Source organism: Typopeltis vanoorti, chromosome 12, assembly GCF_054136105.1.
Source record: "Typopeltis vanoorti isolate ZY-2024b chromosome 12, IOZ_Tvanoo_1.0, whole genome shotgun sequence".
Lineage (NCBI taxonomy): Eukaryota > Metazoa > Arthropoda > Arachnida > Uropygi > Thelyphonidae > Typopeltis > Typopeltis vanoorti.
In genome coordinates, this window is record NC_143560.1 from 109,106,220 (window position 1) to 109,132,797 (window position 26,578).

The following is a 26,578-nucleotide window of genomic DNA, read 5'->3' on the forward strand; positions in this document are numbered from 1 at the left end:
AAGTAATTTTTTAAGCTTGGTTGTTTAACTCCTAATCCCAAGTATGCAAACAATTAAGTTTGTGCCTGAAACATAGTTCAAGTCTAAAGATGGTACAACACTAGGGCAACTCATTGTCAAGGTGGGTAAAGCTCTGATTACTATTCTTAGTATTTTCCCATAATGAAAAGCACATCTCACTAAAAGATGTATACTGCAATACATTATGGGTGGGGTCACTACCCAGACCGGGTACAACCTTTTTTGAAGTCTCCTCAGAAGGAACAGAAGGTGCTGTACAAATTATACTTTTCCGATAGGTTATTATGTTTGATTAGTGTGTTTTTGATTAATACACCTTTTTTTAAAGAACAACACATTAGGTGCATTAATTGAGGGATTGCTGTATTTGTATACACATCTAAACTGTTCTGGCCGGATGAATTTGAAATTTGATATTTTGAATTTATTCAAAATATATGGAAACTAGTTTAGTTTCAGTTAACTTGAATGGTTTTTGGGTGACAAAATTAGTTCCAAAAAAGATTCCAAACATTGCAGAATTGTGATAAATATGGCATGTAAATTGCATAAGCTCAAAATGACTTAAGTTCAGTTGTTTTAATGATGAATAACATGTGTAGCTATAAAAATCCTAAATGAAATGTGTATGTGCACACAGAGACTTTTTATACTTTTTTATCATATATTATTAAAAACAAATTACTACTTACATTTATTTAGAAATGATAATTAATACTTAAGGAATTGACAGCATACACTAGAAACATAAATTAAATCAATTTTAATATATACTTTCCAATATTTCGGCAACATCACATTGCCATCTTCATGGGAACTTAAGATAAAGACACGCAAGTACTACATAACAGCAAATGAGAAGCGAAGCGAGGAAGCTACTGTTTTTCCTAAAGTCCTGATGGTGTCCCCTGGCGGGCTATATTAGGTGTTCTTGGCCTTTGGGCTGAAGTTCTTCAGATGTATGTTTCCCAAATTTGGGGCAGTCTCATGCATCCAAATTTGTTGAGGTTTCGCATGTTCCTAAGGGCTGAGGCTGATTCCATGAATAGTCTTTCATATTTGAACTTGCTGTGGTGTATTACTGTGGTGAGTATCCAGAGCATGGTCTGCAAGCCCAGAGTGGCTGTACTGGTGAAATCGGATGTAATATAACCAGCGTATAAGCCTTTCTACAAGAATTACTATCATCCACGGAGATTCCATCACACATAAGGCCCACCATTACAGCAAGCTAAATCACGAACTTTGGTCAATTCTACATGACATCTCGTGCACTGTGGCAAATAAAGAATTTTAAATAATACGGAGTCGACATATCAATAAGTTTGATAAATTAAAAAAGAACTTGACATCCAAACCACCACTAGTTAACCTTCCTTCAGTTACCTAGAAGCCTGAAGCACTCACCGCTCTGTCACGTGGTCACAACTTCGCCATTGCTCCTAGGAAATTACTGGCAGAGGAATTAATGATCCAGATTGAACGCGGGATTCGCCACCTTCCAAACCACATCACCAACAATATTAGATTGGATGTAGCTCGTTTTCTCACAAAAGGAAAACCACCAAAAACCAACATATCCATTAGTGAATACAAGTCTCTACAGGAAATGAAGAAAAACAAAGAAATAGTTATTACCAAACTGGATAAGGGGAACCCCACTGTGGTACTCAATCATACTGACTACACAGGTAAGCTTTATTAGATCGAGCTACTTACCTCCCCATTAAATACAATCCCACCAACTCACAAATTAGAAAACTTCATAGACTCCTTAAGAAAGTCACTTCCTGGCCTGTGGAGATTACTAACAGACTAAAACCATATATACCCACCTCGTATATATGGGCTTCCAAAAATACATAAAGAAAATGTACCATTACGTCCCATAGTGGATGGCATTGCTTCCACTTACAAACTAGCTAAATATTTAGCTAGTTTGTAAGTGGAAGCAATGCCATACTGGCAACACACCATCACACATAAAAAAAAAACTCAGCCCACTTCAAAGCTAGTACAAAAAACCTTACACTCCAACATAATGGTCAGTTTTGACGTTTCCTTCTTATTCACAAATGTCCTCCTCAAAGAAACCTTAAAGCTAATCCAAGCTAAATTTCCTCCCGGTATCTCAGCCCTATTTCAGTTCACAATGAACTCAGGCTATTTTTTTTGGTAGGAAAAATTCTACAAACAGATAGATGGGACAGCCATGGGTTCACCACTTTCCCCACCCTTGGCCAACTTCTTTAGGACACTTTTGAAGAGAAAGCCTTAAACTCTGCCCCACAAAAACCTACCATATGGCTTCGCTACGTTGATGATGCGTTTGTTATTTGGCCATGTGGCCAAATATCAAATGCTCCTCTCCTTCTTAACACACTTAAACAACCAACACCCTAGAATCAAGTTCACCCTGGAAAAAGAGGAAAACAATAGCCTCCCCTTCCTAGACACACACACTAGTCACCCGCCAACCTGATGGTACCTTGGTTTTCTCAGTTTATAGAAAACCCACCCATACAGGCAGATACATTCACCTACAACCCCCCCCCCCCCACACACACACACTCACAACAATATGGAGTTATTAAGATACTATTCAACAGGGCTAAACTAATCTGTTCAAATGACCAAGCCCGAACCACTGAACTAAATCGCATCCTTAACACTTTCTCAGCCAATGGCTATCCCCCCCCCAAAAAAAAAAAAAAAAATCCAAAAAATACTAAAACCAGTTATCCACAACCAACCTCTCTCCTTCACAAAAAAGATTATTCTAAATCCATCACCATTCCCTACATCCGAGGCACCTCGGAAAAAATCAATAAAATTCAACAAAACATATATAGAAAATTGGGCATCCCTTATCCGCTCCACTACAGACCAACCACTTCCCCTAGACCTACTTAGTGTATACCAGGTCCCTTGTAGCTGTAAATTGTCATACTTTGGCCAAACAGGCAGGACAGCAAATATCAGAATCTCAGAACACAAGGACTACATCTGATTTCACTAGTACAGCCACTCTGGGCTTGCAGACCATGCTCTGAATACTTGTCACAGAATAAGGTGGAAGAAAGCTACAGTAATGCACCATAGCAAGTTCAAATATGAAAGACTATTCATGGAATCAGCCTCAGCCCTTAGGAACATGCTAAACCTCAACAAATTTGGATGCATGAGACTGCCACAAATTTGGGAAACATACATCTGAAGAACTTCAGCCCAAAGTCCAAGAACACCTAATATAGCCTGCCAGTGGGCACCATCAGGACTTTAGGAAAAACGGTAGCTTCCTCGCTTTGTGTCTCATTTGCTGTTATGCAGTACTTGCGTGCACGTATCTTTATCTTAAGTTCTCATGAAGATGGCAACGTGACATTGCCGAAATATTGGAAAGTATATATTAAAGTTGATTTAATTTATATTTCTAGTGTACGCTGTCAATTCCTTAAGTATTAATTATCATGTTTAACCAGCGTATAAACCTTTCTACAAGAATTTATTTAGAAAGTTTAATTATTTTTCAGATTTTATAATGAAATCAAGAAATGTTCCATTTATGATTGCTGTGCCCTAGATGATATTTGAGGAAATATTTCCTAAGCAGGTATATGTCGAAATAATGTCATAATTTAGACATAATTTCAAAAACTAGTTCTCAAATGCTATACAGTGGCATTCATAATTTTTTACATTTGATGTTGCATGAAGTCCTTTGAGTCAAATTATTATTCTAACATTTTGCTTCTGAAAATCAATTTGTACATGATGGAAATCAAGAAGTTTCATACATGGTGAAATTGATATAAACAGCTGCTTTAAATCTAGAGTAAAATCTAAAACTTCTAAACAAAGATCTTTAGGATAATGAGAGCAAATTGTATGTAACTTGCATATAAAATTAATCTGACAATAATATTATATATAATAGAGTAGACAGCATAAAAAAATTGTGAATACTCAGAAGTGAAACAGAAATGGGAATATTAGTATAAGCTGATATTTGATATATTCAGAAGACATTGAGTAAAATAATGATATGATTAATTCATCAGAAAAAAGCAAATATTTTTATTAGTGTAGTACCAAAAGGAAGTGGTTGGATTTTCAGTTATCTGGAAGATAATTTCAAGATCAGTTAGCAATTTTTTAGACATTAAACATGAAAATGCTTGATGATATAATTCTTTTACATGGCATCCTTAAATTTTCATGGATATGATATCCTTGTAAAGCAATGTGATCATTTGAGTTGTGTAAAAATGCATTTAAGGGAAACTGGACTACAGTTAGGCAATTTTAATTATTCCCATAAATCTACAAAGCAAAACTATTATTATTCATCAGAAAGTAGTATTATCAAAAACACAACTGCTGGAGAAATATGTAAAGCATAATATGTCTTTTGATATTTAGGCACTGGCTTATCTTTATAATCACATGAAAAGCCATAAGGACAAAGGAAAGCAGAATATATATCAGTGCTTCAAGAAAAGGGAATATGTTACACTGTTATCGATTATAATAAAGATTTAAATATTTGTTTACATGAAAATAAGCATGTTTTTAACAATTCCATTAGAAGCAAGCAACAAGATTTTTATCAAGTGATATCACAGAAGTAAATATTTTTCATTTGGATACTTAAAAAAAAAGATACTGATGTATGATATGTTCTAATGCAGAATACTGACATACGTAAAGGTTACTTTTTGCAAAGCAACGTGATTATCTGAATTATGCAAACATTTTAAATAAACTGGAATATAGCCTAGGAGTTGTCAGAATAGTTACAAAAATTTGCCTTATAAATCATTAGCAAGCACTGTAAAAACTTGTTGAAAGTTATCTGAAACAAAAACATCCCTTCCATCTTATCAGCAATCACATAAGAGAGAACAATATAACAAATCCATTTGTAACATTTGTGTGCAGACATTTAAACAAAATCATATTAAAATTCATCACAGAGTACATTTTAGGGGAAAAAAAAGAGAACAATATCTGTATGACTTGTAATAAGGAGTTTCCAGTGAAAAGTAGTGTTATACTTCATCAGAATATGCCCTATAGAAAAACAAAATATCTGTGTACAACTTGTGGGATTAAGTGGAAAGATAAAAAGGCGCTTTCAATGCATGAAAGAAAAAAACATGCAAGAAAATATTCTGAAAATAGAACTGTTGAACAAATTTGCAAAATATGTTCCAAGTCATTTAAGTATCGTATTGCTCTTAAACATCACATGAAAATCCATAATGATAAAATCAGAGATTCCACTGTTTCTATGAAAGAAATTAACAACAAAGAAAGTTCAGAGCATGGAGTAAATTCTGGGGCAGAAAATATGCAAAATCAGTCCATACAGTCAGACACAGTGGAAATTGCAGGAGTTCTCAGTCATCTTGACAGTTTTGAAAATACATGTGATATTTGTTTCCAGTCCTTTGATACTTATAATAATCTTACTAATCATACAATAATACATCCAGTAGATACATGCCACAGTTATGAAATGCCTAGTTGCCAAATTGAGGACCGCCACTGCTATAAAAAAGTATCCATCAGTAAGAGACTTTGCACTTGCAAGACTTGTGAAGAAATACTCACTGATTGCAATAATTTCATCAACCACATGAAAATCCATGCTGAAAGACTCTATATTTGTAGTGTCTGTAGTAAAATATTTGCTAAATCTACCAGTTATCGGGATCATGTTGAAATTTATCATTCTGAACCAGCATCTGTATTTAACATTTCTGCTAAAAAAATATCCACTGAATGCATTAATCTTGGTAATTATACAGTAGTTCATGCTGAAGAACTTCCTTTTTGTTGATACATAATATATGTTTCCTGATATTTGTGAGGAACTGATTTTTTAATAATATGAAATTTGATTTTCAGTATGTATATGTACATATATATGTGTGTGTGTGTGTGTGTGTGTGTGTGTGTGTGTATATATTATTTATTATTATTATTATTTTTTTTGGTATGAATATAAAACATGATTGTAAATTAAAGGAACTCAGTCATTCATGATCATGAATGCTCTGTATGTAATAAAATAAACAACTTGTTCAGAGTCCGCTTTGATTTTTGGTAATTTTATTATTATACAGGAACCTAAAAATTCAGAGAAAGAGATGGAGGGAGAGAAATGTGTGCTTCATTATAATAAATGAATGTGCAGCACAGTATAAATAAAACAGTGAGTTTGTGAGAGGAAGTTCTGGGTAACTGTAATATCTTATGAATTCAATGACTTTGAAAATGCCATACAAAACACTTAAGAATTGAGCAAAAAATAAAAATTAATAAAATCATGAAAATTGATGAAATTCTCATATAGAGCAAAAAGAATTAATGCATTTCATCTTATATTTGTGAGAGTTTTAGTGGGCATCCTCCTGGAAAGTGTATAGTTATTCTATAATGCGTGATGAAAACAAAAAGTAAAAAAGATAAGTTTTGATATTAATTATTGGAGATTTTATTCGAAATTTACGATGGCAGCTGTAATATAATTGGTAACAAATGTATTCATGATGTATGCATATTTCACTAAGTGCAGAAACAAATGGATTTATGATTATATAGAGAAACCTGTGGGGAATTCATGACTAAATTTAACACACGTGAACCACAATAGTAGGTTTTTTTATTACCTAAATATTTCGTCCCAGGTATCTTAGGACATCATCAGTACAGTAGAACAATACTAGGACTGACACAAAGGATAGGGTGCATATGTACAACGGAATCCAAAAATGCGTGCAGTGGCACGTTGCGGCCTGAACTTAAATTAAATTAGAATTAAATTACAATTAAGTTATTTTTATACAATTTTGTATGACAATTTCCCATACTTTAGCGATGGCAAAAACATCATTGCGGTTTAGATTTGGTCGTCTGTGAAGTAGGGCTTCAGCACTTTCTTTATAGCGTTCGTATTTATATGAAGATCATAATAAGAGAGTTTACAGGATCATGGAACCTTGTATACACCAGGTAGTAGCATAGGTGAAAGTTTGTCTTGAGGCGAAGGTAACAAGTTGTGGATCTGGTTGTGGAACTTTCACCTATGCTACTACCTGGTGTATGCAAGGTTCCATGCACCTGTAAACTCTCTTATTATGATCTTCATATAAATATATAGGTTATGAATAATAATTATGAATTACATGGAACCTCGTGTACACCAGGTAGTAGCATAGGTGAAAGTTTGTCTTGAGGCGAAGGTAACAAGTTGTGGATCTGGTTGCGAAACTTTCACCTATGCTACTACCTGGTGTATACGAAGTTCCATGTAATTCATAATTATTATTCATAACCTATAATCATATATCGATATCATGGATACCAGTAATTTGTATAGCCATGGAGTAGCATTTTTCGATACTAAATATCGATATCTGCAGTGATTTATTCAGAGAAAATAAATATATTTTGGCAATAGTTGCATCTCAGACATGGCATGTGTTCTGCTGTAGTGTTAGTTTTTGTTTTATCTGTATGCTAACCAGTGGTTTAAATTTCGTATTTTTTAAAGTTTAAAGTTTTATTTTTTAAAGCTTTAAGTCTCTCCTTCCAATGTCAAAGAGGCGAAACTGCAGTTTTAATGGCGATCTCCAGAAAGAATTCAATTTTATTAACCTGGACAAGCTGTGTAGTGACGAAACAAAAGTGGTGTGCCAACATTGTAATGTCCTTTTTTCCGTTGCTCATGGGGCAGAAGCAATATCAACATCTACATAGACAGAAACATAAGGATGCTGAAAACACTCTGGCTTCAGTAAAAAAAAAAAAAATAAATAAATAAATAAATAAAAATCTCGTTTATGGTGAGCTTATAACGGTGATACCGAAAGTGATAAAATTGCAGCAAGTGAAGCTCTTGTTGCTTATCATACTGTGCTTCACAGCCAAGGTTTTCGCACAATTGACGGCTTGTCGACGTGGATCAATAAAATTTATGAACCAAAATTTTCTTCAGCACGTACCAAATCAGAAGCAATAATTACCAACATTTTATCACCATACATATTGGGCAAAGTAAAACTTTTTTATTGTCTTATTTTTCATGAATACAGAATATCACATAACCCCCGTCCCATTTTGGTTTCAAGGAATGGTCAGCCTAAGTATATGACACCTGCCCATTAGTCACTCAGTACCATCACAAAATATTAAATGGAAGATTCCAGAAATCAGCATTTCATAAGTTTTAAATTGTGCGTCACTGAGTAGTTGTCGGTTAACAGATCAACTATCATGGTATCACAGTACATTTGTGGTCAGGTAACCCTTATTTTACCTAATAATGACTCCAAAGTTCAAGAATAGTGATGCTGGCAATTTAGTTATATACCAAAGAGAAGCCGTGAAGTGCCTCCTTTTAAGTGAAAAGGTGAAAGTTCTCAACTTCATAAAAGGAAGAATTTTTGACCTTGATTGGCTCTTCCTGGCCACAGGTTATTGGTATTAGTGAAACATGGTTGACAGAAGATGATATAGTTAGTGGGATAGAATGTGTAGGTTATAGTGTGTTTAGGAGGGAACAGAGAGAATAAAATGGGGGGGGTGTTATTGATGATAGCTGATGAACTGCAGCCAAGGAGAATTGAAGTTGTATCGCAGGATAGTGAAAAGAGCTCATTTGAGGGTATTTGGTGTGAGATTGAGACTGGCAGAACAAAATATACAGTTAGGTGTTGCTATAGACCAGGTGATGGAATAGATGGTGGAGATAGTATGCATAAACAAATTGATGAAATGAGTGGAAGGAGGGTAATTATTGTGGGGGATTCCAACTATGGTAACATTGATTGGAAGGAGGAGAGGACACATGTGAGGAAGGAAATGGATTTTATTCAATTATTAAGGGATAACTATCTGAGACAGCATGTAATCGAAAATACTAGGGATATGAGAGTGCTTGACCTGCTAATAGCATTTGAGAATTTGACTGTAATGAATATAACCATGTTGCCACCTATTGGTGAGAGAGATCATAAGGTCTTGACCTGGGAGGTGGCTAAAGGTGTGGAATTTTCGATTAAGACAGGGTATATGTGGAATTACTGTGCTGGCAAGTATGACAAGCTTAGGAGATTGCTTGGATCAGTGCCATGGCATGTACAACTGAAAGGGCTAGATGTCGATAAAGCATGGGAAGTGCAAGGAGCATTTACAGGAGGTTATGGCTGATTGTATACCTAGGGTCTGAATAGTAAAACAAGTAGGGGTTAAATGGATGAATAACACCATTAAGTTTGAGCTGCAAAAAAAAGAAACAACTGTGGAGGGAATTTAAAGAAAGAGGTGACCTGCAGACACACGAATGGTATAAAGTGCAGGCCAGAAGGGTAACGAGTGTGGTAAAAAAAAAAAAAAAAAGCAAAAGCGGATTATGAAAGGAAACTAGCTATGCAAGCTAAAGAGAATCCCAATCAGTTCTTGCAATATGCTGCAAGCAAAAAAAAAAAAAAAACTGTACACGGCAAAATGATTTTAAGGAATGACGATGGTAAGGAGGTCACTGAATCAGTCGATATAGTGGAATTACTGAGCGAGCACTTTGCAAGAGTATATCATCCAGGTGGTGACATTGATAAAATGAAGGAACTATTATAGTATACGGGAATTGTAATGAATGAAGTGGAGGTGAATAGTCTATCACAGAACCTTAATGTGAATACATCTGTGGGACTGGATGGTATACCGGCACGGGTCTTACGCGAAGCGGCTAAAGAATTATCAGTGCCCTTGACCATGTTGTTTAAAATGAGTATCGGATCTGGTTTAGTCCCGAAGGTGTGGAAAGAGGGGAAAATAGTTTCACTCCATAAAGGAGGATCCAAGACTACTGTTGCAAATTACCGACCAATCAGCATATCAGGAGTCATTGTCAAGGTCTTGGAGAAAGTAGTCAAGGGAAAAATACAGGAATGGACTGATGAAGATGAGATACTGTACAGGGGACAGCATGGCTTTGTGAAGGGTAGATCATGCCTCAGTAACTTGCTCGGGTTTTATAACACAGTGACGGCTGAACTGGATAAGGGTAATGGGTTTACAGTGATACTGCTGGACCTGGCTAAGGCATTTGACAGGATACCACATGGAATTCTAATCCGTAAACTACAACATATGGAAATGGATATAGGGTTGGTAAGATGGATAGGTGGGTGGTTGATGGAGAGATATCAGAGAGTAGTTTATTCATTAGTAGAGTCCAAAAGACGGTCTGTGGCTAGTGGTGTGCCGCAGGGTTCTGTTCTTGGACCACTGCTGTTTAATTTGTTCATTAACGATATAGTGAAGATTCTAAGAGGAACAGTTCATTCGTTCGCTGATGATGTAAAGTTGGGTAGGGGAATAGTGAATGCAGAAGATGTCAAAATCTTGCCGGACGATTTGGATAGATTGGAGTTCTGGGCTAAGGAGAATGGATGTCAATTTAATGTGACAAAATGTAAGGTTATGCATTTTGGGGTGAAAAGATTAGCAGCAGCATACCACATTGGTGGAACTGTACTCCAGGAGATTGATGAGGCCAGGGACTTGGGAGTGTTGGTGGATAGGGAGATGAAGTTTAGGGGGCACATTGCAAAAGTGGCTATATCAGCTCATCGTCTCACTTGGTTGTTGAAAAATACTTTGACGAGCAGAGACAAGCAAGTTATTGTACCTCTGTACCGAGTTTTGATAAGACCTCATCTCGACTACTGTGCCCAGATTTGGTCACCTAGGTTTCTTCTTGATGGGAAGGAGGTGGAGAGGATCCAGAGGTAAGTGACCAAGATGATAGCAGGTCTATGGAATGAACCTTATGAGAATGAGTTGAAGATTTGTGGGTTGCAGAAATTAGTTGATAGGCAGAAAAGGGGAGATATGATTGAGACATACAAATTGCTGAAAGGTTTCTATAGGATTAATTCAGAGGATATTTTTGAGATCAGGACTGGTGGTGGGAGAACTAGGGGACACCTATGGAAGCTGGGAAAGAGTGTGGTTAGCAAGGGTGTTAGAGCTGGGTTCTTTACTTTTAGAGTGGTAAATGAGTGGAATAAGCTGCCAGAGTCTGTTGTGGGTGCTATGACAGTGAGTGAGTTCAAGGCAAGGTATGATAGATACTGTGAGAATGTCGTATAGTTGTGTGGACATGATGTTTAGGGCCTCCCTTGATGAGTCTAAGGACTCCCTGCAGTTGCCTGTAATAATAATAAATTCCTATCTTTCATTACAATATATTGTTATAATTGTTCTATTGTATTTTATTAATATTGTAGTTATTGTTGTTAATCTCTTACTGTGCCTAATTTATAAATTAAACTTTATCATAATTGTGTATGTATAGGGAAAAAACAGTGTGTGTGAGGTTCAGTACTATCTGTTGTTTCATATATTTGCAGGAGGTCTTGGAACATATCTCCTGGGGATAAGGAGGGGGGAGGAACTACTGTAATTATCGTTTGTTATTAATGGCAAGACTACTCTATATGTATGCCAGTTTCAAAGTTTTGAGAAATAATTTCTATAAATTCATAATTTTTTTTAATATTGATTTTTTTTTTAAATTTTAATAGCTGAATTTATTCCAGTTGTTCCTTTGAATCCTATTTGTGCAATTCTGTTAACTCAGTTGCAACAGAGACATGCGCTACTAAGCACATGCTATGATTCACATTTTGAATGTACTTACAGATCTGTTTTCTCTGAACTTACTCAAGACAGAGCTAAAAGGCTTCATTTTGAGTGATATAAAATTACATAGGCAGAGTGGATATAAATGGACTGATAAAAGGCAAATATATAGATATTTGGGCGGTACCCATGTCTTTTAACTAGTCCACACTAAGGCAACTTGGGGATGCTGAGGATTGTATTCTCGTACGTTCTCAGCTCAACTTATAAAACTTGCATAGTTTCTACAAGCATTCAGCTCTGAAATAATGTTGGATTTAATATCCACTTTGCCTATGTAAATTATATACTTTTTTTCTACATGTTATCTGTGTAAATGTTGGAAAAAATGTCTGGGATAAACAGTTGAAAGAAACTAAAGAAGCTGAGATCCTCTTCCTAATATGATTAATAAACACAGTGAAGATTCTTGAAAGGTTTTTGGATGGAAAGTGACTAATATTTGCATTTTAAAATAAACATAATGAGATTGAATCCTATTAGGGAGATATAACCATCATTGCAACATTTACCATACCATTTCAAAGGTGTTTTTTCAGAACTAAATATCTCCATCATCCTTTAACCAATTTAAAAATTTTACTAGAGATTTAGACACATTTCTTTTGGCAAATAACTCTTTCCAGAACTCATAAGAAGGTGAAGAATTTTATCACCTGGAAACTTGTTTTGCATCTGTCCAACTAGACCAACCATCCAAAAAAAAAAAAATCATTTACCAGATGGCCATAACATTAAACAGTCTTCTGGAACATTAATTTTAGGGAAAATTTAATTATCAGAACCTAGTATTTTCCTGATGATCACAAAATATAATGTGCAAACCAGTGTTTCCCATACTTTCATTACCCACATATACTCCCTTTAAAAATTTAGTAACACCGATGTACCCACTTTCAGGTAAAGGCAATTTGGGAAAAAGTTACAATATTTCATTCAAACATGAATAAAGATTTCTTTTTAACGATTTTGCATTATAATAAATTACAAATAAATAGGTTTGTATAATTATTAAATACATTTTTATTTACATGAATCCTATATATATGTGCACAGCCTAAACAAAAATTATGAAATTTAAAATTTCAGTAATCAAGAAAAAAAAAAAGGTTAATGGGACAAATGAAATTGTTTCTTATGAAAAAGTTCATTTAGTGAAATTTGGTTCTGTATTTGTTATTTTTAACTATAAATCGGGCCCTCCCATGTCAGGACTCATTTTTTTTTGTTTTGAGGTCTGTGCAGAAAACCAATTACTGAGGACTGTTACAATTTAAAATACAAGTGATTCAATTTAGCAGAAAGCTCTGACTGCATATTTCAAACTACATGAATTTAAACTCTTAATGCACAGTGTTTAGACAATGTGGTTAGAACATAATCATACTGTCAACCAGATATAGCCCTAATGGTCGATCAGTACATGCATGAGACATTTTGTGTAACAATTCCTTTAGGTTCTTTTGTTATTGAAAAATTATAGTATTTTATAATATTAATCATAGTATTTTACAATTAGATGTGCACTTATCTGTGACAAAAATATAAAAGTAAAAAAAAAAAAGGTGATCATTGAAGAAAAAGTGCCTAGACTTTAAAGACCTTTCAGTACTTAGTTGATTATTCACAAGATTATGGAAGGAGTGTGTGTGAGCACCAGTACACAGTATTTCCTAGATATGGCTGATATTGCTGTTTACACTATTCTTTATGGTAGAATATAAATTGAATATCAACGATACGATTATAAATTTTGTCAGTGATATGAAAAAAAATGATAATTTCAATTCAGAATTTTTAAGGCTAACAAAATGCACATAGGAAAGAAGTCAACAGACAACCTCCATGGGCAAGGTGCACTGTGCCATTTAATGAGTTGTGTTTGTAGCCAATATAAATTGGAGGAATATGATGCCACCAAATCAATGATGCAATTGTGTCTGGGCAAAATGGTTGTGAGAAGGGAACTGGCATATGGATGGTGCACCCAAGATCTCTAAGAATTCTTGGTAATATTCAGAAGAGGACAATCTGCTTAATAGATGACCTCACAGACTCCCTTCAGTCACTTTATCATGGGCTCTTTGTTTCAGTGCTGTGCCTTTTTTATAAATACTTTTATGGGCATTGCTCCTCTGAATTGGCTCCTTCACTTTCTTCTAACCATAGAACTAAAGAAGCCACTGGCCTATATCTATACTCTGTTGAACTTTGAACACACCGAACTAACTTCTCATCAGTTTCCTTCATTCCATTCACCTCTATGGAATGAAGGAAACTGATGAGAAGTTAGTTCGGTACTGTTTTTCCCACTGAGTACAACTTTCCCCTCTTTAAGAAATATATCAACCTGCTAAATTTCTCCTTAATCACTTGCCCACACATGACACTGTAGTGTTATAGGTCTTGTGACCCTTTATGTGCGGAGTCAGCATAAAATGTAAGCAGAAAAATAACTTTAATCAATGCTTATAGGAAGGAAACAGAACAATTAGTCGAGTTACTGATTGGTCGAGTTACTTTTCCAACGTGTATCATCCAGGTAGAGATTTTGCAGTTGCTGATGTGACAAACTGGTGGCAGAATTGAGGTTGATGAACAGGAGATGCTTAGCATATCGAAAAATATCAGTGTGAATACAACAGTAGGACTGAATGGTATATCAGCCCGTGTGCTATGCAAATGTGCAAGAGAACTAGCAGTTTATTCTCATCACCTGATGCAGTTGTTCTGCAAGGTTCAATGGGAGTGAAAAGACCATAACATGTTCCACTACATAAAGATGGCTCCAAGAGACAGAAGTAGCGAATTACATACCAATTAATATCTCAGGAGTGGTGGTGAAGGTATTGGATTAAAATGTTGATTAAAGATAACTCAGCAGTGGGTGGAGAGGAATGTGATACTCTATGGTAGGTGGCATGGCTTTGTGAAATATAGGTCCTACCTTAGCAATTTATTCACATTTTATAATAGAATGACAGTAGAATTAGACTATGGAAATGGCTTCACCATAATTCTGCTTCACTTTGCAAAAGCATTTGACATGAAAAACTATTACAAAAGTTGGAGGAAATAGATGTGATATGAAGCTGGTAGCATGGATAGGAGAATGGCTGACAGATGGACACCAGAGAAAGAGTAGTAATGAGAGTGGCAGCAGCGTAGTGACACTTTTAGTATATTTGGCAGATTTATTGGTAAGGCCTCTTAATGTGACAATTTCAATAAGGGGTAAATATCTTGCCTCTGGGTACCCTTCTGACACCTGAGTCCTTGGAAGCTGCCGCAATGTCAAAGTACTCCTATGCTTCTAACCTGAGGATTTATTATTATTATTATTATTGTTCTGGGCAACTCCAAGGAGTCGACAGACTCATTGAGGGAGGCCCTAACATCATGTCAAGAACAACTATTCGACATTCACATAGTATCTATCATACCTTGCCTTGAACTCATTCACAGTCGTAGCACCCACAACAGACTCTGGAAGCTTATTCCAGTCATTCACTACTCTCCAAGTAAAAAACCTAGCTCTAACACCCTTGTCAACCACACTCTTGCCCAGCTTCCATTCATGGCCCCTAGTCCTCCCACCACCAGTCATATTTTCAAAAATATCTTCTGGATCAATCTTATAGAAACCCTTCAGTAATTTGAATGTCTCAATCATATCACCCCTCCTTCGCCTATCGACCAATTTCTGCAACCCACAAATCTTCAACCTATTTTCATAAGGTTCATTCCACAGACCTGCTATCATCTTGGTCACTCATCTCTGGATCCTCTCCACTTCCTCCCAATCATGAAGAAACCCTGGTGCCCATAACTGGGTACAGTAGTCCAGATGGGGTCTTATCAAGGCTCGATACAGAGGAACAACAACTTGTTTGTCTCTGCATGTTAAAGTATTTTTCAGAAGCCAAGTGATTTGGTGAGCTGTTTTAGTCACTTTTGCAATGTGCCCCCTAAACTTCAATTCCCTATCCACCAACACTCCCAAATCCCTGGCCTCATCAATCTCCTGGAGTACGGTTCCAGGAGATTGATGAGGATTCTGTACTAGAACCACATACTCTTTAATTTGTATGTTAATGATATAGTGGAAGATTTGAGGAGTCAAAACTGAGGAACACAGTAGTTGATAAAGGTGATTTAAATAAATTTGTCATTATGGACAAAGGAATGGTTATCAATTTATTGTTGCAGTGCGTAAGGCATTGCATTGAGAATGCTACATACAGTGCATCACATGGATAGTACTGAATTGCAGGAAATTGATGAGGCTAGAGACTTGGGTGATAATGAGATAATCATGTACAGAAAGTTGAAATTCAGAGGCCTATTGCAAAAGTTAGTAATATAGTTCAAAAGATTACTTGGATGTTGAAAACACACAAACAAGTCAATATAGGGAAGTTATTATCCTTCCCTCTTTATAAGGCTATGATTTGGTTGCATTTTGATTACTTTGCACAGATTTGGTCACCTGGTTTGCTGGGAATCAGGGGTTTGCGGAGAGAGGATTCAGAGACGAGTAACCAAGCTGGTAACAGGTCTGTGGAATGCTCCCTGTGAGGATAAGTTGAAGATGTATGGGTACAAAGTCGTGTTGATAGGCATAAAAGAAGGGATGAATAGAGAAAGAGCTAGAGGTCACCTCTGGAAGTTGTGTAAGAGTGTGGTTATTAAGGGTGTGTGTGTGGACTAGATTTATTAGCTTTGAGAGTGGTGAATGAGTGGAATGGATTGCCATAATTAGTTGTGAGGACTGACAGTGAATGAGCAAGAAGTAGTCTCCCATGGTGGATCTTCTGACTCCATGGAGATACTTGTATAATAATAATAAAATCTGCTCATCATCAGAATACTGTTCACATATTTGGGATGGTGTACTGAAAACATCTCGAAAAATTCTTAGTGCTGTCAACAGGAGAGTTATTTGGCTGATAAATGACCCTCATCCTCATTGACTCACTTAACCACTATCTCAGATGCACTGTTTCAGGTCTTTTTGTATAGGTAATTTCATGTTCACTACTCTACTGAATTAGCAACTATCATTCCACTACTTTCTGTTGGATCTGCTTAAAAAAAAAAAAAAGAGAGAGAGGGGGGGGGAAGGTGAGAGAGAGCAGCAGCTGTCTGACATTCTTTCTTCTTCCAACTGTAACCATACCACACCAGCTATTCCAGAGGATAGAAACAAAGGAAATAAATGTGGAAGACAAGCAGGTTTGGTATGTTTGTTGTTAGCACATGTTGAACATTACCAATTCAAAGTTTTTACATCGAAGCAAATGGATCTGTTCTGTCACTTTGATGAAAACAGTTGTCTTAACTATGATCCTAAAACTTATCTCATCCTAAATAACGTGCATGCAGACTAGTATTCTTTCTTTATGTTGGGAATAATAATACATTAATTTTCTCACTTGTGATAGAGATTATGCAATAATCTCTGCATAATTTGACATAATATGACAGATTTGTACTCCACCATCCAAGCTCTTGCTCTGCCAGCTAAAGTTGTCTCATATTCCATCTGTATGCATGCAGAGTGGAGCATTGTGATTTCTTACTAATCTTTAATAATGGTTTGAGATCTGAGACTTCTGTTGTTTGTGCTGCTGTGTTTCCTGAGTGCATTATATCCAGTTTAATCCTAAATGAATACAGTAACTTTATAGCTGAGCTGCATGCTATTCAGCTTGTACACTCAAAAGATAACTGCTACCAAAAATGAGTGATTTATACAGACTCATTGGGTTCTTTATCGACTATCGTCTCTCATTGATGAAATTCATATCCAGTTTTTTATAGTGTTCTACGACCAATATAAAATGAAGATTCTTAATTTTGATATTCTGAGATTGTGTTGGATTCCCAGCTACATTGGAATTAAGGGAAATAAGACTGCAGATGAGCTGCTAGGTCAGCTTGTACTTTTTCCACATACCATTTTGTCAGGTCCACTATATACACACAATGTACAGATGGTTAAGATCAAAAATAATTAACCAGTGGCAGTTATCATGGCAGGAAGCACTCACAAATAAATTCCATACAATTAAGCTTGAAATTAAGCATTGGCAGTCTACAAGGCATGTTCAAAAAAAAAAGACGGAACTTTTGCTATAAAGACGTTTTTGCTCATTTTACAACATTTTAATCACTGTCCCCTTCAAAGTAGTCACTGGTGATACACCATCCCCAATGTTTCTCCCATTGTTGTAATGCTTCCTAGAACACACTTTCTGTAATGGTGTGCTCTTATCGCATTTTCCTATATCTCCTTTATGGTGTTATTTCAAAGTGGACGTCCAAACTTAAACCCACTTTGAAAGTGGTTTTAAGTTTGGGAAACAGGAAAAATCTGCTGGGGCTAAGTCCAAAGTCACGCATTGCTCCTCATCCTCATAACTGCAAATGAGGAGTGATGTGTGAGCGGGGTGCATTGTCATCATGTAACATACTAGTCCGGTTTTTCCACAATTCAAGCCTCTTCCATGTGCACAGCATCCCCCAAATGCGCTAAAACTTCTTGGTACAATGTTTACCATCTGACCACGTGGTACAAATTCATAGTATACAATGCCCTGGGGGGGGTCCACCCCAGGCAGCACTTCAAACCTTTTTGAACTTTTGCAGTTAATTCTAAAATACAGTCTCGAGAACTCAGTTCCAAATACTGTAATACTACTGCGAACTTTCCTCACAATTTCTGTAAGTGTTGCTAGTTGTGAGAGAAGTTTTTTAAAATAAAATTTGATTAAGAATTACCTACATTACTATGAAACAGACTTCGCCAATGCCAATATCATCGATTTTGATGACAGAAAAGCAAGGAAAATAACATTTTAGAATGTTGAAATTAAAGTTTTACTTAAAAAATAAGCATAGTGTTTTAATTTATTTCCCTATGTACGTCGTTTTGACTTTCTGTAGCATTTTTGGTGGTATTGAGAGGGGCGGCAAACTCAGAGACTGCCCTGGGCAGCAACAGCTCTAGCTATGCCGCTGATCTGTTGTCATAGATAGAAATTACTTTACATTTGGGAAACATTAAAAAAAGTGTCTTTGAGAATATCTTTGTTCAACTAACTTCTGGCAAGGACAAATGCTTTGTAAAGTAATTAACTTATTATATTAATTACATACTGGTTAAAAATAAAACTTTTTATCACGTTCACTGGAGGTCACCCATGATCCAATGCCTTAACCACACTACCAGCCAAGATGTCAAGGTTATCATGGATGCGAAGTGCATATTAAAATTGTAATACCATTGCTATCACATTGAAATATATGATGGATACGAAGCATACGAGGATGCATATTTGATCCATAATGGCCAGTAAGGTGGTTAATAGTGAATCTAATGTTTTAAAATGAAATAAAATGTGTAAAACATGCAAATAAAATAATGCAGTACATTTAGAATAAGGCTGAAAATTTTTATGATTTTGAAATGATAAAAGGACAAGCAATAATGAAACTGTTTTAATTTAATTACAGAAGTATTGTTGTGAAAGATTCAAATATCATGTGAAGGTGGGCAGTGGATTGCATAAATGATGTTGATAATTAAAATTTAAATGCATTCATTTTATAAATAATGTGAGCAATTGCAAATTATAATGAATACTGAGGGTTTAATTATGAATGTCAATTTAGTTTTTTCCTGAAAAACTTTAGTTTCCGAAAATCCCCACATATATCTACATGATTTTTTAACTTTAATTTTTTTTGGGGGAAAGTGTAAGTTATGTTTGAATAAATATGGTAGTACACTCATACCATGGGTGGGTTAAGAATTTTATTTTATTTTATTTTATTTTTTTTATCAGGTTTGGAAATTTTGTTCTTAGAGACTAAATATTGAATTTTTCAAGACACTTCAGACTTCCAACAAGTGAGGCATCGGTCTCACATGATGAAATCCATGTCCTTGGCAGGATTTGAACCCACAGCTGTTGTATGCAACCCACTTGGCCAACCAGGCCAGCATGTTAGGTGGAATTATAGTGAAGATGTGGAGGAAGCAAGAGATTTTGGAGTGATTATAGATAGAAATTTGAAGTTCAGAGGGCATGTTCTAAAGGTTGTGAAAACAGAATTGCTGCAGTGTAATTATTATTATTAGGATGGACTTCCAGGGAGTCAGGGACTCATTGAGGAAGGCCACATATCACCTGCACTACCTGTCATACCTTTTCTTAAATTTATTTTAGCTGCACCCACCCTCTCCAAATGCAATCCATTCCAATCATGCATCACTCTATGATCGAAAATATCTAGCTCTCACCCCCTTCTTGACAACATTCATTCTCAACTTCCATGGATGCCTTCTTGACCTTTCCCCCAATGTCCATAAATTGATAAGTTCCATCCACTGGCATCTCGTATAATCCTTTCAAAAAGGACCCAACCATGTAATGACTTTCTCTTGTTTGCTACTGTCTGCAGTCCATGAATTCTCAATCTGTCTTCATAATCTGTATTTAATATATCTTTTGTACTCTAGCCAATCAGTATCATTACAGAGACTACACTTGCACACAACAAACAAAGTGACATTGTAAAGAGGCAGACATTTGCCATAAGAAATAGAAGGGTGGTGGTTTCATTGTATAAAACTTTGATCAGACCATACCTGGATTTCTGTACTTAGATCTGATCACCAGGATATGAAGAGATAAAATAACCTTAGAGGAAGCAGAGATAAGAAATGATTATGCTGCTGAAAGGTTATCAGATCAACAGTAGGAAGATTTTTGATATGGTAGAGGGAACAAGGACAAGGGGCAATCCCTAGAAGTTACCCAAGGAAGTAATGAGTAATCAGGCAATAAGTAAGTTTTCTGCAAGGAGAGTGGTAAGAGAATGAAGGAACTACAATAAGGAACCAAGAACAGATCCTAAGCAGGCTAGAAGAATTTTATAAAGAACTCCTTCAATAGATAAATCAAATATAAATAACCCTTCTCCATCACATATAAAATTCATTCCCCCATTCACTGCAGATGAAATAAAACAAGCATTAAAACAAATGAACAATGAAAATGTCCTTGTGAAGACTTAATTCACATGTCACAAACTTTACTAAATCTATGCCTAGAAGAGGGGAAGATACTGGTAAAATGCTACTCTGATACTGTTATTTAAAAAAGGGGACGAAAAACTATAGACCAGTTAGTATTCTCTCTAATCTGTACAAAATTCTCACAAAAGTAATAACAAACAGATTAACACTTCTTCTAGACTCAAAAGACTCAACCAGTAGAATAAGCAGATTCCATAAAGGCTTCAACACAATTGATCATATTCATGCAATAAAACAAATAATAGAAAAAGCAGAAGAAAACCAATTGCCTCTCTGTTTAGCCTTCATTAATTATGAAAAAGCATTTGATTCCATCAAAACTAATAAAATAATCAAAGCATTCCAGAATCAGGGAGTTTCTGGAGAATATATGGACCTCCTCAAGGCAATTTATCACACTACAACAGCAACAATCCAACTTCACATGAGTAACAATAATATATCAATTGAAAAAGGTGTCCGACAAGGAGACTCTCTATCACCCAAAATCTTTACAGCAGCCTTCAAGGAATATTTAATAATATAAATTGAACAAGCCTTGGTATAAAAATTAATAACAGAAACTTAACACACTTAAGATATGCAGATGATATAATTTTTGCAAACATTCCAGAAGACCTATATCATGAAAGCAGAGAAGTCGGTCTAAAAATAAACAGAGAAAAAACTAAAATCATGTTTAATCATTTTGTAACACCAAAAAACACTCTCCCTCGATGAGTCTTTGGACTTCCTGGAGGTGTCAAATAATAATAATAAAACATAATAATATAAAACAATTACTTGGAAAGAGTCTCTTCATATACATACTTAGGTCATCTCATTAATCTAAACTGTAGACTCCAAAAGGAAATAAATAGGAGAGTTCAACTTGCCTGGAGTGCATTCAGAAAATTGAAAAGCATTTTTCAAAACAAGGATATCCCACTCTGTTTAAAAAGGAAGAATTTAACAGGTGTATACTTCCATTCATCTCAAAAGCATTGGCGGATAAACTAACAACTCAAAGTAAAATGAAGTAAATTTAGTATCACATTAAAAGATAAGAAGCAAAACACCTGGATAAGAAGCTAGACTCTCTTCACTGACATCATTCTTCACCAGAAGCGACTAAAATGGAAATGGGCCGGACATCTATCCAGAAGAGAAGATGAGCGATGGATCACCATACTAACGAACTGGATTCCAAAAGAAGGGAAACGAGGCTGAGGACATCCTAAAAGAAGGTGGAGTGATGAATTGTCAAATTTTGTTGGGGAAAATTGGTCAACCATTGCCAGGAACAGAGAAAGGTGGAAAGAACTGGAGGAAGCCTTCATTCAGCAGTGGACAGAAAATGGCTGAAAAGAAGAAGTAAGTTTGTTGCAAGGAGAGTGATAAGAGAATGAAGGCATTGCATGAGAGGGTGGTAAAAATGTGCAAATGATCAATGCATTTAAGGAATAGTATAATAGACATTGTGTTATCTAGTTTTGTGACCTCTCATGATGAGTCATTATTATTATGTGACATCTCCAGGATGTCCAAAGACTTATCGAGGGAGTGTCTGCCAATAGCATCGAACAATTGAACCCCTTCCAACTACTAACTGCACTCACTTTCTTAGCTTTTTGCCTGAGCCATTAGTAGCAGAGGCTCTACCAATCGACCAACCTTTACTGTCAGACTGTGGAGATCAGTAAAATAATACTGTAGAGCACTAGTTCCACCCTTTTTTGGATGATGCCCCTCCTCAACGTCTCAAAGATTTTGATGTCCCCTCGAGCATAATAGTCAACCAAGTTCTGAAAAAGTATAATATAAATAAGTACTTCAGATAAAAAAAGGAACATAGGTAAAACTGTTTTTAATTTGACTTTCTTCAATGAATATAAATTTTATATTACACTTTGTATATTATAAAACATAAATAGAACTCAACTCGGGAAAATAAAATCCAAGTTAATGTGATCCTTCAGCTTGATGTCTAAGGCAAAGAGTTTTTCTTTGAGGTACTAATTTAGTCAATTTCAATCTGAAATCCCCATGGGTTGTGATATCCAGACAATTTCTTTTTTTCAGTAACAAGTGATTTACATCACTAAAGCCACATTCACCTAAATATGACGACAAGAAGGGCAACAGTAATTTTCTTGCAAAACTAGTTGAATTTGGGTATTTCATTTCTTTCTTGGCACAAAGCCATGCCATTGTTCCTTTTATGTTGAATAAAGTTCTAATGGAATCATTATTTTGCATTTCTGAGAGTTCTTCTTGATACTGCATGGCCACAGCAGTTAAGTCCACTGGCATGGGTTGAGTTATCCAAGAAAAATTGGTTTCTTTTAAATCAGAAAATCTGTCATTTAAATCACAGGTAATTTTGCTCAGGTGATTTGCAATAACAAGTACAGCAATTATAGCATCAGTTACCTTCCACTTATTTAGCCAATAAAATTGGTCAAATCTTTTGGCTGAAACATTCTTTTGATATAATTGCAGAAATGTAATGAAGCCAAATATCTTAGCCTTTGCATCAACAATGGTCTTATTTGTCCCTTGCAGTTTCTTATTTAACATATTCAGATTTTCAAAGATATCTGTTAAATAAATAAATAGGTAAAACTGTTTTTAATTTGACTTTCTTCAATGAATATAAATTTTATATTACACTTTGTATATTATAAAACATAAATAGAACTCAACTCGGGAAAATAAAATCCAAGTTAATGTGATCCTTCAGCTTGATGTCTAAGGCAAAGAGTTTTTCTTTGAGGTACTAATTTAGTCAATTTCAATCTGAAATCCCCATGGGTTGTGATATCCAGACAATTTCTTTTTTTCAGTAACAAGTGATTTACATCACTAAATTTTAAAATTATAAAATTGTTTGCTGATGATGCAAAGTTGTGTAGTGCAATAAAAAATCAAGCTGATGTTGAAAGTTTGCAGGAGGATTTAAATAAGCTGGTAAAATGGGCAAAAGAAAATGGATGTCAGTTCAATGTGGAAAAGTGTAAAGTCTTGCATTTTGGGATTAAAAGATTACCAGCTGTGTACTACATCGATGGAAAGGTACTCCAAGAGATTGATGAGGCTAGGGACTTAGGGGTATTGGTAGATAAGGAGATGAAGTTCAGAGGACACATTGCTAAGGTGTCCAAGATTGCACATAGGATTACTTGGTTGTTGAGGAACACACTGACATCCAGAGATAAAGAGGTTATTATTCCCCTTTATAAAGCATTGATACTTCCACATTTGGATTACTGTGCTCAGGTCTGGTCACCTGGATTCCTTGGAGATGAGGAGGCTGTGGAGAGGGTTCAGAGAAGAGTGACCAAGTTGGTGAGTGATATAAAAAATGCTCCCTACATTGATAGATTGAGAGCTTGTGGATTGCAGAGATTGGTTGATAGGCGAAGAAGAGGGGATATGATAGAAACATTCAAATTACTAAAAGGTTTTTATAGGATTGATGCAGGGGAAATGTTTCAGCTGTGTGATAGTGATGGAAGAACAAGAGGTCATCTCTGGAAATTAAAGAAGAGTGTGGTTAACAAAGGTGTCAGAACAAGGTTTTTTGCCTGGAGGGTGGTGAATGAGTGGAATTCATTGCCTGACTTTGTTGTGAGCTCTTCATCTGTAAATGAATTCAAGAAGAGATATGACAGATATTGTTTTGCTAGTTTGGGTCTCCCGCGATGAGTCTACTGACTCCATGGAGATACCCGTAATAATAATAATAATAATAATAATAACTCACAAATGTTTGACCATCAACTGCTTGTAGAAATTTCAGGTTTGTCATTCAAGCTCACTAAGAATGTCAAATAGTTCCATTAATCTCAGGTAATTCTCCTGTGACAGCTATCTTGCTTCTGTGTGAAGCAATAGTCTTACATTGTCAGCAGTTTTATCCTCACAAAATTGTTTGAGGAGATGCTCACATTTGGCATTAGCTTTGATAGTGCTTATACATTTTATAACTGAATTCAGTATCTCATTTAGAACAGGTGAAAGTTTTTTGGAAACTAAATTTTCTCTGTGAGTAACACAATGCACAAGCAACATTTCAGGATTGTCATCCTTCATAAATTTTAAACTGCCATGTTTCTTGCCCATCATAACAGGAGCACCATCTGTAGCACAAAATGTAATAGTTTTCATTGATATTTGAGATTCATCTAAATAATTTTTGAGTTTATTGTATATATATATATATATATATATATATATATATATATATATATATATATACACACACACACACACACACACACATACATTAAACTCAAAAATTATTGAAATATATATATATATCAATGGCAGTAGTAGTGGTTTTCAATGCTTCACAGAACGTCTCTTCAGTAAATTCACTATGGTCAATATATCTTACATAGGCCATCAATAGAGCCTCACTGTTTCTTAGTTGATTCATCCATCTATATTGAGAATTTACTTCATCTCAACTTTTCAACAAGTTGTGTTTCCACATCTTCAGTCATCTCATCTATTCTTGTTGATACACTGTTGTTGCTCAGGAATGTCACTGAGCAACAACAGTGTTATTGCTCAGTGACATTCCTTTGACATCTTTCTTCAGAACTGTTTTGAGAAAAGTTGATATTGCTGGCTTAATTAAATCCTTTCCTATAGTATGCTTTTTTTTTCTTCCTGATTTAGCTATGAGCAGAGAAATTTCATAACTAGCTTCAAGAGTGCGATTTTGGGTAGCAGTTCATACAGAGAACAATGAATCTATTGTTGATCTTTTCTCAAACTTCTCCTTTAGACTTAAATTGGTTCAAATCATAGTTCACATAAGTGCTATGTTTTGCCTTCAAATGTGCTTCGGGATGACCTTTTTTCATTGGTCAAACGGTGTTCGTACAATAGACAGAATGGTGACCATTCATCCTGAGCAGTAGGTATGAAACTGAACTTCAGATACTCATCTGAATACTGACTAACGTTTTTCTTGCTTGCTCTACTAATTTTATGCATGGGGTTAGCAACTGAAAGGAAAAATAGGTTTATAAAGTATACTGTATGCATGTGTGGATTATACAAAGAAATTAATGGTATATGACATGTATTTATAATACTACAAACACATATAATAAATAAAAAGTTAAAATAATAAAAATGTAAAATTTTAAGTCTACCATCACAAGCAGAGAAAAAAAAAATGAAATATGAGAGGTATGTAAAAACAAACAATGAAATATGTTTATTTTTAACTGTCAAACGAACCTAATACAATTGTGGCAAAGTGTTCATTTTACTTAAGTATAAAGAGCTAATAAGCTTCATTTCGGCAATGAAACCATTACTTAAATTAAGGGGATATTAAATCCCGCATAGTTTTAAAACCGAATAAGAAACTCAAAGATCGGAATCAGAGAGTTTCTTGCCGAATATAGTAAACTATAAAGTATCGGTGACACTAGCGTTAGCCAATGCAAGTGATCCTAGTACGTAGTACAATACCAGGGCAACTCGTTGCAAAGGTGGAGGAAGTTCAGATCGCTATTCTTAGGTATTTTCCATAATGTAAAAACACATTTACTAGGAAATGTATGCTGTTATTACATTATGGAGGGAGGTCACTACCCAGACCAGTTTCAGCCTTTTTTGAGGCTTCATCAGTGAGTAGCTAGATCTAAATACCAAAGTGTATAGCGAAAGGAACTTATGTACTCTGCGAACGAGTTTTCCAAATAGGTGCAACCATTAAGTTACTTAAGTATA

The 26,578-nt window shown here is 35.4% G+C and overlaps 1 protein-coding gene across 2 annotated transcripts in view; it reads left to right on the forward strand.

The window, feature by feature from the left end:
• LOC150101130 (thialysine N-epsilon-acetyltransferase-like) overlaps positions 1-26,578 on the forward strand; it is a 214,571-nt gene that overhangs the window by 15,801 nt on the left and 172,192 nt on the right. The window contains exon 2 of one of the 2 annotated variants that reach the window (XM_090401089.1): positions 3,555-3,634. In XM_090401089.1, coding sequence (XP_090257215.1) covers positions 3,605-3,634 — 30 coding nt within the window. In that variant the 5' untranslated portion in view covers positions 3,555-3,604. Of the gene's footprint in view, positions 1-3,554; positions 5,965-26,578 lie in introns of those variants that run through there. The other variant, XM_090401084.1, reaches the window with a different exon arrangement.